This window comes from Erpetoichthys calabaricus, chromosome 1 (genome assembly GCF_900747795.2).
Source record: "Erpetoichthys calabaricus chromosome 1, fErpCal1.3, whole genome shotgun sequence".
NCBI classification, from domain to species: Eukaryota; Metazoa; Chordata; class Cladistia; order Polypteriformes; family Polypteridae; genus Erpetoichthys; species Erpetoichthys calabaricus.
Genome location: NC_041394.2, coordinates 71,771,443 through 71,789,808, shown reverse-complemented (window position 1 = coordinate 71,789,808; position 18,366 = coordinate 71,771,443). Strand labels below are relative to the sequence as shown.

The window sequence follows — 18,366 nt, the reverse complement described above, 5'->3', positions numbered from 1 at the left end:
CAGCATTGTCATTTTCTGTTACTCGGTGAACTCTTTCTCTTGTAGGAAATTCCAATGCCCTAATTTGCCCAGCATACAAAAACAATAAAATGATACACAACAAAGATTTTTGGATTAAGTGTGTTTGATAATGTATGGTCATGTGAAAACGTGCACCCCATGGAAGTCGTTGGCTTTTTCAACATATTTGAACAGGCAAACATTAGATCTTCATGCAAGCAATGCCCAAGGATCAAGGTGCTATGCGTCATTTATTCACGTATAAGACTGATATAGTATGTTCATTCTCATAGTCTAAATAAACTAAAATGCAGACTTGTCTCATGGAAAAAGTAGACACACTCCTCCATTTATCATTTCAAATTGATAAAATTAGAATCCGGTGTTGCAGATTAGGTGCCAATGTTTGGAACTTCCTCCGGTGCAACCTGTTTTATTTAAACTGCAGATAGCAAAGGCCTGGTGTTCTCTTTTCTGTTCTACTGGTATATGCGGTGTCATCATGCCAAGATCACAAGAGCTCTCCAAATACCATCAGAAAAAAAAATGTGAATGCCTAGGAGTCTGAGAGGATTTAAAAAGATTTTTGAAATCAGTCATTCCACTGTAAGGATAGTAATCTACAAGTGATGTCCATTTCAATCGACTGCTAATTTGTTCAGGACTGGGTAGCCCAGCAAATTCAACCCAAGAGCTGACCATTTCGTATTAAAAGTAGTCTCCAAGAACCCCAAAATTTAATTGTGGGAACTGCAGGTAACTCTTTCAACAGTTGGTGTCAAAGTTCATGTATCTATAACCGGAAAGATTGCCTATATTTGAAATGCATGTGAATCAGCCTGCCAGGAAAAAGCTTTTGCTGTCTAAGAAGAAGTATTGGAGCAAGACTACAGTTTGACATTGGACATGTAGGTAATTGCCAGGCCTTCTGGAACAACATTCTCTGGACAGATATAGGTAGAGTTGTTTGGACAAAGTAAAAAGTAGACATGTGGCACAAATGAAAGACAGAATTTCAGCAGTGAACCTTGGTGGTGGAAATCTTATGGTTTGGGGTTACTGTAGTCATGGCTAGTACAGCTTGCATCATATCAAGGTCTGCTTAAGGAAAATGTGAGGCCTACTGTTGGAAAGTTAAAGATGATCCAGAAATGGACCTTTCAACACAATAATGATCCACTAGAAAATCCACCAATAAATGACTCAAAAAGAACAAATGGAGGGTTGTGGACTGCCCTATTCAAAGCCTTAATCTGGATTCCATTGAAGTGTTGAGGTAGAATCTGAAACAGGCAGCATGCAAGGAAACCCACAAACATTTTGAAACATGGGATTTTGCTTTGAGTAATGGTCAGAAATTTCACTGGGTCGATGAGACTGGAGGGTAATTATGGAAAAGGCCTTCGAGAAATCATTTCTGCCTTAGGGGGGCAATACCAGCTTCTGAGTCCAAGGGTGGACTTATTTTTTCAAAGTAGAAGATATTTCGATATTTTTGTTGAATTAAAGATTGAAAGGGCAATTTCTTTCTTGTGTTTTTATTCAAGTATATTTTTTCACCTTTATCTGTAGACACTGTTTGCCTGTACATACATGTTGAAAGAGTCAACATTTTCAGTACTTTATCATGTGAATATATGTATGATTGTAACAAAGATACATATGTATATTTGTATTAGCTTTGTAGCCCCCCATTGCTCGGGTATTCTTTGAAATTTTGGACATATATGTTAATCTATGCATATAATTGCTTAGTTTTTCTGTATGTTAGGCTTGGACTTGTCTATATGCTACTTGATTTTTCAAGATGCAACACGCTGACATGTCAATTTATTTGCCTCAAGTATTTCTTCAATCATGTGCTTTGAAGTCAGGGCCAAAAAAGCTTGAAGTGCAAGTATTCACATTTTTTTTGCAACACCTCACTTTCAAGAAGGGCAATATTTTGGTCATGCTCAACAATTTTTGTCATCTTGTTTTTTTTTTTATTGAGAAAATACGTGCAGAGATATTTATTTATGAAGATGTAAATACTTTGAACTTTCAACACCGGACCTTAATTACTTTCTCTAGTTTTAAATATAGCGTTTAGATGTAGCCTGTGAGAAGAAAGGTCAGCCCGGCTGGATATGATAAACTGTTGTAAACTAAATTAACATTTACACATATATGGAGACTTTAAAGAGAAAGAAAGGATATTCAGTTATGCCTACTGATTATATATTACTTGAAGCCTTCATGGTAAATTTAAAATGGGAAAAGTTGATTATTTTTGGACTAAATATAATCAGGGAACCTAATTTGTTATGAGATTTGACTCAACTGAGGGGTTAAGACTGCTTCAGATTCAGCAAGACAAAACAACATGTTGCACTACTGCTCTTATAAAAAGATTGTTTTGGACCTCAAATTTTGGAGCTTGGCACTATTTTGGGCAGAATGGGGCTATCACGGAACAGGGAGGGGAAATCTTTGACTATAGAAATGATTTAAGTGACAAAGGGAACAATCAGACCCCACTCAAGTAGTTTGAAAGCAAGCACTCAAGTAGCATATCACCATCATAATTTGTCCAGTGCTGTTCATCTGTCAGTAGATTACAGGGTGACATTTCGTGACACTCATACTACTGCCGGAGAGGCATCAAAACACCATATAGCTGGTATTCTCAGCTGAGCTATCCCTGAGTGAAACTCCACATTTTATGAATATCTGTGCAGCTGTTCTTGCCTGATGCTGGAACAAACATACAAATATGTAAATATACAATACATACTTATACAGTCTTCCACAAAAACCCAACCTGTACCTCACAGTGGTGTGGAGGTGTAACGTCAAGTAGGAGATAGCTCTTTGAGGCTATGCCATCAGTGGAGAAGGCCTTGTCTGAAGTACTACTTAAGGCATTACATGAGGTGGACAAGCTCAAAGAGAACCCTGAAAATGGCGGCTAACACAGGCAACGGTGAAGTAAATGCAGGCAGCTTTGACAGAATACATGGTCAGAGGGGCGATTCGGCATGTCAGCTCGGCTGCAGTTTTGGTCAGCCTGCTGCGGGCACACTTATTAGACCACACATCACGATCTTCGTGCCTGTGGACATTGGTTTGTGTGCAAAAAGAGAGATTGTTGCACAAGCATCTCTCACTATAATCCACTCGAAGTGAAGGTACTGTATATTATTGGTGGTGTGGTGTGTACACTCCCACAAAACTACACACCGATGACGAGATCCGTTGTATCGATGGCTCAGTCCATGACTTATACAATATATAGATAGATTGCTGTTGTATTCAATTATTTGAATATTTGACAGTAAGATCACAAAATTGGCAGATCACAGCACCACATTAAGACTGTACCACACTGGGTGGTTGCTGAAAGTGAAGGTAAAATTTGCAGCTCTAGTTATAATTAAGTGATCAAGACAAAACAGTGTTTAGAAGTGTTTTAAATTTGCAAATACCAAAAGCTACATGTGTGCTTATCCATGAGCATTCTGGTCCATTTGTAATATCCTGCCAGTATAGTGAAAGCTCAGCTGGACTAATGTGATGTGCTGCGATTAGTGCTCGAAAGCAGCAACGACTATATGGGATACGTAGTCCTCCTGAGAACAAGCTGCAGTGGGTTGGGATTACGCCAGCTTTCTGGGCACACATTCCTACATACACATCCTCAAAAATAAACCATGGCGTCCTAAATGTAACTTCATAGATCTTGCGAGCTGCGCTGCGTGACAGAACATAAGCGGTCCCACTACAATAATCAGGATAACTTTCATTAGGATATGCTTTCTTGGGCAGAAAATATTTACTGTCTGGGTCCCTGATGGGAGTAATTCTTCTTTGCAAGTAGCCCATGTATAAATCTTGCTCTCCATTGGCAGGACCAGATTGAGCAGATTTTACCAAGTAGGGTATGAGTACATCATATTTAAGCAGAACGTCATCATCCACCTTCATTATATATTGTGCCTCTGGGCAGAAGGCAGCAGTCCAGCGAAGGATTGATATGGTCTTCAAAGTCAAATTAGCATAGGTGTCTAGGAAGTTGCCTTGAATAAGATCCTGGAACTTTTTTGACTCCTTCTGAATAAGTCTCTGGTCATCATTTTGCGTTGAAATTCCAAGGGCAAACAGACTTAGCACTCGTCTTCCACCTATGGAGGTACGACTGGCCCACGTATTGCGAATGAGTGCACGTAGAGCAAAATTCCTGGGAGCACTTATAATGAATGTCAGGAGAAATGGGCTGGAAGCCGTGCACAGCCTCTCATTTGTGATGGTGAAGAAGTTCTCTGATTGCGACTTAAGTAAGGTCTGTTCTCTCCTTAAAGATTCTAAATCATCTTCCTTCTGTGTACACAGCTCTGGAGGTTTGTAACGCCAGTATAGGCCCATCCACCATGTCTCAATGACATCAACCCAGAGAATGGACAAGAGCAGGAAAAGGACTAAAAAAATGATGAGAACATGTCGCAAGCGTGGACGGCCCATGAATACATTTCTATCAAAATACTTCAACATGGAGATGTTAAATCTGGCTTTGGTCATTCCACAGCCTCCCTTTATCCACTTGATGTGTTGGCACTCATTTGTTTTTCAGTTCTTCTGTCAAAATTCCTTGCAGTAGGTGTTGTCAATCAATGGCTCTTGGAATTATGTTAATATACCCACATGCTTATAAGCTGAAACAACTCAATGTTCAAATAACGGCATATCAGCACATCACTTTTCACATCTGATTAAGTCATAGGAATTCACTCTGCTGGATTCAGAATGTTGAACATCAGGAAAGAAGGAACCACTGTGGGGGGAAAAATAAAATATTAAAGAAAACAATGTTGGATATTAAAAGCTGACATACTGTGGTGACAAATGTTCATGGTGCTCCAGCCTGATTCTTGATATAGAGCTGTCTACTTTTAACAATGAATCAAGCAGTCAAGGAGGGAAGGCAATTTCAAAGTCACAAATGTACAAATATTAAAGATGAACTATTTAAAATTCAAAGTTTAACATCCAAGGTATCATATCACATAATGCTCAAAATTAAATAAATACACAAATAAATAAATGTGTTGCTTGTTTATTAATTTAATTTTACCAGTGATATTCCTCCAAATACAACATGAAATACTCCATGAATTTAAACCTGTCAACTTATTTCTTCTAAGCTTAGAGGGTGGGCTCTGGCGAGTGCTGTGTAATAATTGGTGAATCATCAGTACGCCAGATATATACCTTTGGCCATCAAATGCAACATTTGCAGCAAACACTTCCGATGTAGACTCCTAGCTTTGAGTGTATGCATGATCCACAAGATTCCCAAGTGAAGCGATGAATGTAGTGCACTCTGCGGTCGATTCACCAATCAAAAGACAGTACTCGCTAGAGCCCGCCCACTCATCTTTGATGAGTGAAAGTGGCAGTATTCAATTTCATGTTGTAACTGGAGGAACATACAGACACATTAAATAAATAAAGCAACAAAAAACATATTCCGTGACACATTTATTTATGTCCATGTTTCGTGCTCTTTTTCTTAATTTACTGTCACAGTTCACAGCACTTTAATTTATTTACCTATTTTCTTGTCCGAAATATTCTTCCATACATGTAACATGAAGTATGCCCTGAAATGTAAACTGTCATTTTCACTCATCAAAGTTGCGAGGGCAGGCTGTAATAAGAATTGTTTATTGATTGGTGAATTTTCTGCCAAGTAGATGTATGTGTTTACTTTGACTTGGGAATTCTGTAACTCATGCATACCATATGCTCGAAGTTGTGACTGTGCATGTCAGATACGAGTGCAAGAAAAATGAATCTAAAAATGATTGTGTGCAGGAACTAATTTAATTCAAGAAATCGCAATTTCTGCATTTGGGTTTTACATCTAAAGAGTCTGCTGTAAATGTGGCACTTGTTGGCTGAAGGTTTACTTCCACTCTACTGACTGTACACCAATCAAAAAAACAGCACTCATTAGAACCCACCCTCTCAACTTTGAGAGGTCCAAGTGACAGTTTTCATTTCGGGTTGTATTTAATGTTGTGTGAGTTTCACTGATATAAACTGATGAAGAAATAAATAAATACATACCTAAGAAATAAGAATATAGTTTGTGTGATATATTGCCTAGTATTAGTTCATGCCAGTAGATGGTGCTGTTTGTTTCATGTATAATTACAATAGGGCTTTTTTTCTCTTGATTTATGTTCTTGTTGATTAGATAGATAGATAGATAGATAGATAGATAGATAGATAGATAGATAGATAGATAGATAGATAGATAGATAGATAGATAGATAGATAGATACTTTATTAATCCCAATGGGAAATTCACATATTGTACGTTTGGCGCCAATTATAATATACCAGAAACGGCGCACTGAAAACACTTCACTTGATCATTCCTAGTTTTCATCCTCTTTCTCAGTACGTTTAGCATTCGTTTGCTCAGAGGTTGATGTGCTTGCTGCTTCCTGAGCAGCTCTTCTTTACTCCAACCTAGCGGCCCGCTGCTTCTCTTCTTTCGTCGGCATCTTTTCGCGTTAAAACTGATTAAGTTAGTTTTTGTGTTGCAAGTACGTTTTCTTTAATTTTTCACTTAATCTGGCACTTAAGTCTTCAATCTGCATCAAGAATGATTAGCGAAGGTGGTAGGGAATGAGAACGGCGCCCATATGCATACGCCAAACGGCTGCCCTGAGTTGATTCTACAATAAAATAAAATTAAAATAAAAAGAGTAATAAAATCATCTCCCCGAAAGCGGATAGTAGACATCACGTAGTATATGTGTACCAAATTTCAAGTCAATAGGTGAAACGGTTTGCGAGCTACAGGTGATTTAAAATCCTGGACAGACAAACGAACAGCCACGGTAGCGTATTATAGAAGAAGATATAGTTCAGAAAATAAACTATTTTTCCAGGATATTTATCTGGGTGGAACGCACTTCAATACATAATAGTGGTGACGAGGATGGGATCTCGGTGAGTAATCCGGCGTGCTACTACAAAAGAATCATAACTTAAATTCAGAGATTATTATATATATATATATATATACATATATATATATATATATATTATGGGGTGCCAAACAGGCAAGTACAATGATTTTTGAAATATATAAAGTAATTCCTGAATATATAATGTCAAAATTTGAATATATAAAGTCAGCATCGGAATATATAAAGTAATTCTTGAATATATAAAGTCAGCATCGGAATATATAAAGTAATTCTTAAATATATAAAGTCAGCGTTGGAATATATAAAGTCATTCCTGAATATATAAAGTCAAAACTTGAATATATAAAGTCAGCATCGGAATATATAAAGTAATTCTTGAATATATAACGTCGGCATCGGAATATATAAAGTAATTCTTGAATATATAAAGTCAGCATTGGAATATATAAAATCATTCCTGAAAATATAAAGTTAGTGTCAGAATATATAATGTCATTCCCGAAAATATAAAGTCAAAACTTGAATATATGAAGTCAGCGTCAGAATATATAAAGTCATTCCTGAATATATAAAGTCAGCGTCGGAATATATAAAGTCACTCCCGAATATATAAAGTCAAAGCCTGATTATATAAAGTCAGCGTTGGAATATATAAAGTCATTCCTGAATATATAAAGTCAAAACTTGAATATAAATAACCTCATTCCTCAATATATAAATTTAAAGTCAGATTATATCGATATTGATTGAAACAACTCAGGCACATTTTTAGTAAACTCAATGAGTTCCTAATACAACATAATGAAATAAGTTAACAAAAACATCTTCAGAAAAATATTTTTAAAAAACCCACTGTTCAGTTAATTCATTCAAAATGATGTATTTGCCCAACATTTTGAACACTTTATTTATTTATTCTTTTTTGTATGGACACATTTTTGGACGAACCTCACAAGACCAATCGACTCTGAGTGGCTTCTATCGAAGTTTACCTTTCACTAGTACGAATGAAATGACAAGCACAGAAATTTAATATATTCAGGAATCATTTTATATACTCCAAAACTGACTTTATATATTCCGACACTGACTTTATATAATCAGGCTTTGACGTTATATATAATTAGGAATGATTTTATATATTCTGACACTGACTTTATATATTCAGGAATTACTTTATATATTCGTAAATGACTTTATATGTTCAAGTTTTGACTTTATATATTCAGGAATGGCTTTATATATTCCGACGATAACTTTATATAATCAGGTTTTGGTGTTATATATTCAGAACACTGACTTTATATATTCCGAAAATCATTATATTTGCCTGTTTGGCACCCCATAATATATATATATATATATATATATATATATATATATATATACGGAATGGCATTATTAGGCCACATTGAGGAGTCTGACATTTCAAATCTGGCATCATGGGATTCATATGCAGAGAGACTGAATTTTTTTCTGGAAGCTAACAAAGTAACAGACGCTAATCAGCAGCGTGCAGTGCTACTGAGTGTGATTGGAAGTAAAATGTTTGAAATTGTTAGGTCGCTCATGTCTCCTGCTATACCCAGTGACACATCTTATCAGGAAATTGTAACATTGTTAAAAAATCATTTTGCACCCACCCCTTCAGAAACAGTTCAGCGATTTCATTTTAACAGGAGGAACCAAAAACCAGATGAAAGTATTGCAGCTTACATTGCAGAACTTCAAAGGAAATCAAATTTAACCTTTGCCTTAGCTTAGGAAGAAGCACTTGCATATGAGGCTGTATCAGTACACTCAAAAGAAATACAGGAATCTTCATTTAAATTGTGCACATCAGACACCCATCAGCTGCAAAATATAAACCCAAAAGCAAAATCTTATTTCCTACACTCAGACACTTTGGACTCCACTCAAGGAAATTGCAATAGTTGTGGGGGGAATCACAGACGTGGCATTTGTTGTTTCAGAGAAGCTGTGTGTCATAAATGTAAGCGCTGTGGGCATCTACAAAGAGTATGTCACCGGGGGGCTTATCCAGTGAAAGGCAATCCAGTAAGTGCTAGTACATCTCACAAAGTAGTACAAAGAGGCAGTGCAACCGCAGAGATGTTTGAAGATGGACCTGATACAAGTGTCTATTCTGCTGAAATCATCAACAGTGTGGGAGCTTGTATAACCAGGGAGAAGACATATACTCTTGTTACATTACAAGGAGTCCCATGCAGGATGGAAGTGGACTCAGGATGTTAGACCTACCATGCATTATGGCCAGTGAATGCTCCTCCTATTGTACCCTGTGATATTCAACTTGTGGATTATAGCAAACAAAATGTTACCATGTTGGGTGCCTGCTCAGTCAAGGTACATTATAGGAAGAACAGAGGTTATTTACACCTTACTATTGTTAAGGGACAAAAAGCCAGTCTACTTGGTGGAGAGTGGTTTAAACCCTTAGGTATTCAGTTAACAGGAATACACAGACCCAATACAGTCAGTCCTCAAAGAGTTTAGTTGTGTGTTTGAAGAGGGTTTGGGCAAATTTAAGGGTGCACCAGTTTTTTTTTCAGTTGGACCCCAATGTAACACCCATATGTTTAAAACCAAGAACTGTTGCTTTTGATCTCTGCCCAGAAACAGAAATAGAGCTCGATCATCTATTGAAGCAGGGTGCACTATTTTCAGTAACTCACCCCATTTGGACCACCCCTATTGCTCCTGTATTAAAACCGAATGGTGAGGTTCGAATATGTGTGGACTACAAATCCACAATTAATAAGGCATTACAGGAGCACCCACACCAGATTCCATTAATCAATCAGATACTTACTACATTAGCAAAAGGAAGAGTTTTTGCAAAACTAGACCTGGCACAAGCGTATCAACAATTGTCAGTGGATAATACAGCTGCAGATGCACAGACCGTAATTACTCACAAAGGTGCATTCAGAGTTACTCGCCTGCAGTATGGGGTTTGTATTGCTCCTGGGATTTTTCAGAAATTGATGGACGACCTCCTTTCAGGCCTCACGGGAGTGGTTCCTTACTTTGATGATATTTTAATTGGAGCAGAGACTATGCAAGCCTTGGCTGAAACGCTGTATTTAGTACTACAACAAATTGCCGATGTAGGCTTGAGGCTAAAAAAAAGACAAATGTGTGTTTGGTGCACCAAGTGTAGAGTTCCTAGGATTCAGAGTTGATGCTGAAGGAATTCATCCAACTACCACAAAACTTAAAGCAATCCATGAGTCTCCAACACCAAGTAATAAACAGGAGCTGCAAGCATTTCTGGGACTTATAAACTTTTATCAGTCATTCCTAAAAGATAAGGCTACTTTGGGAGAGCCACTTCACAGACTGCTGGAAAAAAATGCCATTTGGAAATGGTCCAACACCCATGAGAGAGCTTTTTAATGAAATTAAAATGTTGCTATCATCAGATAGTATTTTAGTGCATTATGACTTGGAGAAACAACTTAATCTCACCTGTGATGCTTCCCCCTATGGAGTAGGAGCTGTTCTGAGTCACAAAGTAAGTGGTGGTTGTGAAGCTCCAATTGCATATTACTCGAGGACTATGACCAATACGGAAAGAAATTATTCACAAATTGATAAAGAAGTACAGGCTGTCGTTGCAGGAGTAAAACAATGTCAAGAGTACCTATATGGTAGGAATTGTTACAATCATCACAGACCAGAAACCATTATTGGGGCTGTTTAATGGAAAGGGGCTTACACCACACATAATTTCACCTCGCATGCTCAGATGGTCATTACTGTTAAATGCATATGACTATGAACTTCAGTATCGCCCAGGAAAAGAAATTACTAATGCAGATGCATTAAGACGTTTACCCTTCAGGACCCCAGAATTTGAAATTCCTCCAGTATCGGAAGTTCTTATGCTGGAATCTATCTCTAGACCCCCTTTGCTCGCATCTGATATTGCATGCATGACAACAGCAGATCCAATGTTAGCCCGTGTATTGAACTGGGTATAGAAGGGGTGGCCGAAGAAAAAATTAGGGGAGAACTTCAAGCCATTTGAAAGGCATCAGCATGAGCTGTCTTCATACAGGGGATGTCTTCAATGGGGAAACAGAGTAATAATTCCACAGAAGGCACAGACATTAGTGCGAGCTGCTCTACATGAAGGTCATCCTGGTATGGTAAATATCAAGGCTCTTGCCAGAAGCTATGTGTGGTGGCCTAAAAGGGATGAACAAACAGAACGATGGGTAGCTAGCCATACTTCATGTCAAATTGCACGGCATGCACCAACCAAAACTGCTAGTCAGCCATGGGAGGTAACTAAGAACCCATGGTCTCGACTGCACATTGATTTTGCTTGATCTTATCAAGGACAAACCTTTTTTTCTCGTTGTTGATTCCTTCTCAAAGTGGTTAGATGTCAGCCCTGTTTTTGCTGCAACATCAGCCACTATCATTCAAATATTGAGGAAGTTGTTTGCCACACATGGACTTCCGGAAACAATTATGTCTGATAATGGTGCACAGTTTATTTTGGATGAGTTCCAGCCATTCTTGTGGTGTAATCTCATAAATTATATCAAGACAGCTCCATTTCAACCATCGTCATATGGCCAAGCTGAACGCATGGTGCAAACTACTAAAGATGTACTTTAAAGAATTGTGGTTGAAGACTGGAATCTTAGACTGTCACAGTTCCTGCTATAACAGCATGTAACTCCTTGTTCCAGTACAGGATACAGTCCAGCGGAACTATTGATGAACAGGAATCTTAAAACATGCTTAGATTGTCTCCACCCAGATCTAGCATCAGATTTGCAAAGAAAAAAGAAGTCACAGTTTTGTAAAGTACACACAGTCCAACAAGGCAGTTTAAAGCAGGGGATAGTATGTATGCAAAAAATTATGCAACAGGGCCACGGTGGATGCCAGCAATGGTAGTAAGAGCAATGGGGTCAGTATCTTACAAGGTTAAAACTGATGATGGCCAAATAATTATGAGACACACTGACCAGCTTAGAGGGCGAGTAACCTACTCAATGCCTCAGGAGACTAAAAGCAATCTGGAAAATCATGATAAGCGGAATAACACACAGCCAGCTACGCCCTAACAATCAGCTGGGATAATCCCATGACACCTGATCAGATCAGGAGGAGGAGGAGCCCACTGAAGTTACTCCAATCGAGGGCCTGTCAGACGTTGAACTAGACCGTCCTAAACGAATAACTCGCCAACCAGCCTACAGTGCATCCGGAAAGTATTCACATTTTCACTTTTTCCACATTTTGTTATGTCACAGCCTTATTCCAAAATGGATTAAATTCATTTTTTTCCTCAGAATTCTACACACAACACCCCATTAATGACAACGTGAAAAATGTTTACTTGAGATTTTTGCAAATTTATTAAAAATAAAAAAATTGAGAAAGCACATGTACATAAGTATTCACCGCCTTTGCCATGAAGCTCAAAATTGAGCTCAGGTACATCCTGTTTCCCCTGATCATCCTTGAGATGTTTTTGCAGCTTAATTGGAGTCCACCTGTGGTAAATTCAGTTGATTGGACATGATTTGAAAAGGCACACACCTGTCTATATAAGGTCCCACAGTTGACAGTTCATGTCAGAGCACAAACCAAGCATGAGTTCAAAGGAATTGTCTGTAGACCTCCGAGACAGGATTGTCTCGAGGCACAAATCTGGGGAAGGTTACAGAAAAATTGCTGCTGCTTTGAAGGTCCCAATGAGCACAGTGGCCTCCATCATTCCTTAAGTGGAAGAAGTTCGAAACCACCAGGACTCTTCCTAGAGCTGGCCGGCCATCTAAACTGAGCGATCGGGGGAGAAGGGCCTTAGTCAGGGAGGTGACCAAGAACCCGATGGTCACTCTGTCAGAGCTCCAGAGGTCCTCTGTGGAGAGAGGAGAACCTTCCAGAAGGACAACCATCTCTGCAGCAATCTACCAATCAGGCCTGTATGGTAGAGTGGCCAGACGGAAGCCACTCCTTAGTAAAAGGCACATGGCAGCCTGCCTGGAGTTTGCAAAAAGGCACGTGAAGGACTCTCAGACCATGAGAAAGAAAATTCTCTGGTCTGATGTGACAAAGATTGAACTCTTTGGTGTGAATGCTAGGCGTCACGTTTGGAGGAAACCAGGCACTGCTCATCACCAGGCCAGTACCATCCCTACAGTGAAGCATGGTGGTGGCAGCATCATACTGTGGGGATGTTTTTCAGTGGCAGGAACTGGGAGACTAGTCAGGATAAAAGGAAAAATGACTGCAGCAATGTACAGAGACATCCTGGATGAAAACCTGCTCCAGAGCGCTCTTGACCTCAGACTGGGGCGACAGTTCATCTTTCAGCAGGACAACGACCCTAAGCACACAGCCAAGATATCAAAGGAGTGGCTTCAGGACAACTCTGTGAATGTCCTTGGGTGGTCCAGCCAGAGCCCAGACTTGAATCCGATTAAACATCTCTGGAGAGATCTTAAAATGGCTGTGCACCGACGCTTCCCATCCAACCTGATGGAGCTTGAGAGGTGCTGCAAAGAGGAATGGGCGAAACTGGCCAAGGATAGGTGTGCCAAGCTTGTGGCATCATATTCAAAAAGACTTGAGGCTGTAATTGCTGCCAAAGGTGCATCGACACAGTATTGAGCAAAGGCTGTGAATACTTATGTACATGTGATTTCTCAGTTTTTTTTATTTTTAATAAATTTGCAAAAACCTCAAGTAAACTTTTTTCACGTTGTCATTATGGGGTGTTGTGTGTAGAATTCTGAGGAAAAAAATGAATTTAATCCATTTTTGAATAAGGCTGTAACATAACAAAATGTGGAAAAAGTGATGCGCTGTGTATACTTTTCGGATGCACTATATCTAAAGGATTATGTTATCTAGGGCAGGGGTTGCAAACTCCATTCCTGGAGAACCACTGTGGCTGCAGGTTTTCATTCTAACCCTTTTTTAAATGAGTGCCCTGTTTGTGCTGCTAATTAACTTCTTGTGAATTCATTTAAATTGAATTGCTTTTTTAAGATTTGTTCCCCTGAATTTCTTCATCGTTCCTCTGAATTGCTTCATTTCTTTCCTTAAATGGCACCCAAACAGAAATGAAATATGAAGTGAGTGAGCCAAAAGAAGACCAACTAAGTCAGGGCCTCAAACGCCAATAAATTTCATTCCAACCAGTTCCCTAATTAGGCTCTGATTCTTGTTGTTAATTAAACCCGTTCTTTAATTCCGTGGCTTGTTGCTGTTCTCGTGGTGCATTAGCAGATATTTCTGAAATTGCTGATTTTCTGTTTTCTAAGAGAAATGTTTTGGGGACCTGAGCAGACCAACATTCCTGAGACCTTCATCTTTCTTTATTTTCAGATATTGTATGATGGACACCAGTTGTTTTGGCTCAATTTGTATCTCATTATTGTTTGGCTGCAAATTAAGGAAAAAGAAACAAGGGGTCTGAGTCTTCAAGAGCTAGTCAATTAAAATTAATTCAATAGAAGTTAATTAGCAGCAAAAACAGGTCACTAATTAAGAAAAGGGTTAGAATGAAAACCTGCAGCCACGGTGGTCCTCCAGGACTGGAGTTGGTGACCCTTGATCTAGGGGGGAGGAATGTGATATACTGTATTACCTAGTATTAGTTCATGTCAGTAGATGGTGCTGTTTGTTTCATGTATAATTCCAATAGGGCTTTTTTTCTGTTGTTCTCTTGACTTATGTTCTTGTTGATTATTTTACGTTTGGTGCAAATTATAATACACAGAGTTCAGAAACTAAACGGACTATTTTTCCAGGATATTTATCTGGGTGGAACTCACTTCAATACATAATAGTTTGTGACACATTTAATCGTTTAAAGTCTCATATCATGTTGTTATTATTTATTTATTTTCATATGTTACGGTACTTTTATTTTTTTTACGTATTTATGTATTTAACGATGTCCGAAATCTTCTCCCATACAGTCATGCATGCGGGGTTAATCACTTTAATGCCACTAGAGGGCGTGCATGGACTGATTACTGAAGAGTGAACCGCTCGATTAAAGCCCTCACTACACAGCAGCAGCACATATGCAACCAATAAAAAAATATTCTGCCCGTCCTGGCAACGATACGTGTGGTATTTTATAACCATGTTTGAATTTCCCATCCACTGTAGTCTCTAGCCTGTTCTTTTATGTAACTCTGCAGCATGGAGCCTCAACACCGGTGCCGTATGTAGGTGGAGTTGAATTAATAAACAGTCGCCTTTATTTGACTTCGATAACCCTCCCGATAACCCTCCCAACAACCCTAATCTTAACCATACTGTAGCCGGGCGGAGCATCTGAAGGTCTGCACCTAGACTCCAGAGTTACCTTCACCTACTTGAAGCTCCAGGGTTGAAGCTCTGGAATGCAGTCCTCTCACACTCTCTCTGTGGTCCACGCGCTATTGGCGCTAAATTACTGAAACACTTTTCTCTCTGCACGGGGGTGGAAGCGTTCCAATCCCAGAAACTGTCCTGCGCTCATCCCATTAAACAAATCGTTACAGTCATTATCTGGATCTTCCTATCATTTTTCTGCCAGTCTGCGGGCTTTAACTGCAGCGCAAATGATTTATGTGCAGTTCAGCAGTCTTCGCAATGCCTTGCCTCAGTAACAAAGCACGGGGTTCGACGAAACACGGCCCCTTTCCGAGATCCTAACGGCGGAAGCCCATCTCAACCGCAGCGCCTCATGTGATAAATGCGCACCAGCACCCGCGCTGCTTAGAGGCACAAAAGGCGCACACGCCCACGAGCCCTGCGGCATGCAGCTCTGTTTAGTAAGAGAAACCACCGTCTACCATTTTAGTGCACCTGTCACAGGCATTAAAATATTCTCCTTCTGCTGGATGGTAATTCACTCTGAGCTGCGAACGATCTTTTTACGGCGAGACCCCTGCTGCGACAACCGTTATGCGCGTTAAAGAACCGGTTAACGCCAACTCATCAATAAAATAAAGAATGTAAACGTGCCTGAAAGTCCTGGGTAAAATTTGATTAAAAATCACTTTAAAAGCAAGGACTCAAACTTTTAATCTGTGCAAAACAAGTGACTCGATACCAAACTGGGGCCCAAGAAAAAGATTATTGCCATAATAAGTTTACATCCAGTTTTTTGCGACGTTTTGTTATCGACAAACAGAATATACGTAAAAAAAATGTGCGAAATTTGCTGTCTCCAGCCTGTTTCCATCAAACTGGCTTTTTATCGATAAAATGGTGTGCGTGATGACGTCACCCCCCCAAAACGAACTGTCGCATAACTTTTGTTGTATCGCGAAAAAAATCTGCCCTTGAGCCGTTTCCATACATAATTTTGTGTATGTCGCAAATTATCTACCTTTTGTTTTCCACGTTACACCCCCTCCACTAAACAAAGAAACAAAGAAATGGAGAGATTATTCAGACAGTTTTTTGAAATTTGCCAGCTTACTGTTATTTCAGTTTCACAAATAATTGGAATTATACATAATATCCGAAGACGACAGCAGAATGAAGCAGTTGCTTGTCTGATAGCCCTAGAGCTCGAAGAAAGTACCCCAGTGCGACGAAACCCACGGGTATGGGAGAGACGACGGAATAAGACCTTCTGGGAGGAGGTGGTGGAGAGACACTTAACAGAAAATCTCTGGCTGCAACATTTTATAATGACACGGCCGACGTTTGAGATGTTGTGTGGATTCATCAGTCCTGATGTTGCGCCCATCACAGGTTGCCACCGACCACCGGTTCCAACCCAAAAGCGGATTGCCATCGCCCTTTACAAGCTGGCAACCTGCGCCGAGTATAGAGTAGTTAAGAGAAACTTTCGGGGTTAGTAAAACTACCGTCCATCGATGTGTATATGCTGTGTGCACCGTATATGCGGCGTTATATCAGACTTCCGACTGTAGCGGAGGCCAATGAAATTGCATACCGCAATTCCTTGGTGCATCTTGTGCCACAGATTTACGGTGCGCTGGATGGCACGCATGTGCCTATTCTTCCCCCGACTGAAGGCTACCGTGATTACATTAATCGCAAAGGGTGGCCATCTATTGTTCTCCAGGCCCTTGTTGATGACAGGTGCATGATACGAGACATTTGCGTTGGCACTCCTGGAAGTGCCCATGATGCAGCTGTGTTTGCAGCATCGGATCTGTACAGGTGAGCCTACCTTTCAACATCCCTTCTCAGTGCGATAACAACTGAATTAACCTGCTTCCCTTAAGGTTTTTAATTAAAACTGAAATTTGAATTAATACAAAATAACGACGTTTAATCAAAAAAAACTCTCTTCATCAGACCATGAGAACCGCTCCGCCATTCTCGTTTTGATTGCACGTGATGAAAATGTGACACATTTATATGCGCTAAAGCCCTTTTTTCCGACAAAAAGTGTTTCCAATGTAGTTTTTGCGACATCTGAAGTATCGATATGGAATTTATGAGCTAAAGTTAAACGGAAAAATATTATGTCGACATGTACAACATTTTATCGATAATTAGCATTTCCATCAGCTATATCGGTAAAAAAATTTGAAGCGCTCAATATTTTTTCGCAAAAACTCCTTGGATGGAAACCTGGGAGCCATAAATCGACAAAAAGGCAAAGGTAGTATAATTGTAACACTAAACGTTTTTGTTTCCTTTTAAGCATATGTCTCGCATAAATATTACTGAAAGAGAAAAGTAGTAAGCAAATGTTTTGTTAATAAAGCAATAATTATTCAACTCAAGGAATCGATTTCCAAGGTACTGTATATCGCTGCCAGTGCGCGGTATCTAAGCTTTAGTAAAGCTGAATAAAATCAGTTTTTGGGATGCGGTGTCAGCTTATGATGATTTTTGAAAGGATTGTCATTTAAGTTAGTCACTTGATGCAGGGCAACGAATAAGGAATAAAATTGTCCAAAAACAAGTATTCGATGTAGTTTATTTACAGTATTTTGTCCTAAATATTATTAAAAAAAACAACTTTTTTTTCAGATGATCTTCAGAATTTACAATACATATTTCTTTTTTTTTCAGATGGTCTTCAGAAATGACAATACATATTTCTGAATGACTTCGCAAATAGTTTAACATACCCTGCTTTTCATTTAAACAGAGTAAAAATGCCTCAGATATTCCTTAAAGTGTAATATATTGTAATGGTTAAGACTTGGGCGGCACGGTGTCGCAGTGGTAGCGCTGCTGCCTCGTAGTTAGGAGACCTGGGTTCGCTTCCCGAGTCCTCCCTGCGTGGAGTTTGCATGTTCTACCCGTGTCTACGTGGGTTTCCTCCGGGCACTCTGGTTTCTTCCCACAATCCAAAGACATGCAGGTTAGGTGGATTGGTGATTCTAAATTGGCCCTAGTG

General features: G+C 39.3%; 1 protein-coding gene across 3 annotated transcripts in view; it reads right to left on the bottom strand.

Annotated features, from left to right (window-relative positions):
- Positions 1–1,478: 1,478 nt before the first annotated feature.
- The window catches only part of b3galt4 (UDP-Gal:betaGlcNAc beta 1,3-galactosyltransferase, polypeptide 4), a 31,251-nt gene continuing 14,363 nt past the window's right edge, over positions 1,479–18,366 (bottom strand). For all 3 annotated transcript variants that reach the window (XM_028801782.2, XM_028801799.2, XM_028801791.2), the window contains exon 2: positions 1,479–4,810. In XM_028801782.2, the coding sequence (XP_028657615.1) occupies positions 3,424–4,557 (1,134 nt within the window). In that variant the 5' untranslated portion in view covers positions 4,558–4,810 and the 3' untranslated portion in view covers positions 1,479–3,423. The remainder of the gene's footprint in view (positions 4,811–18,366) is intronic.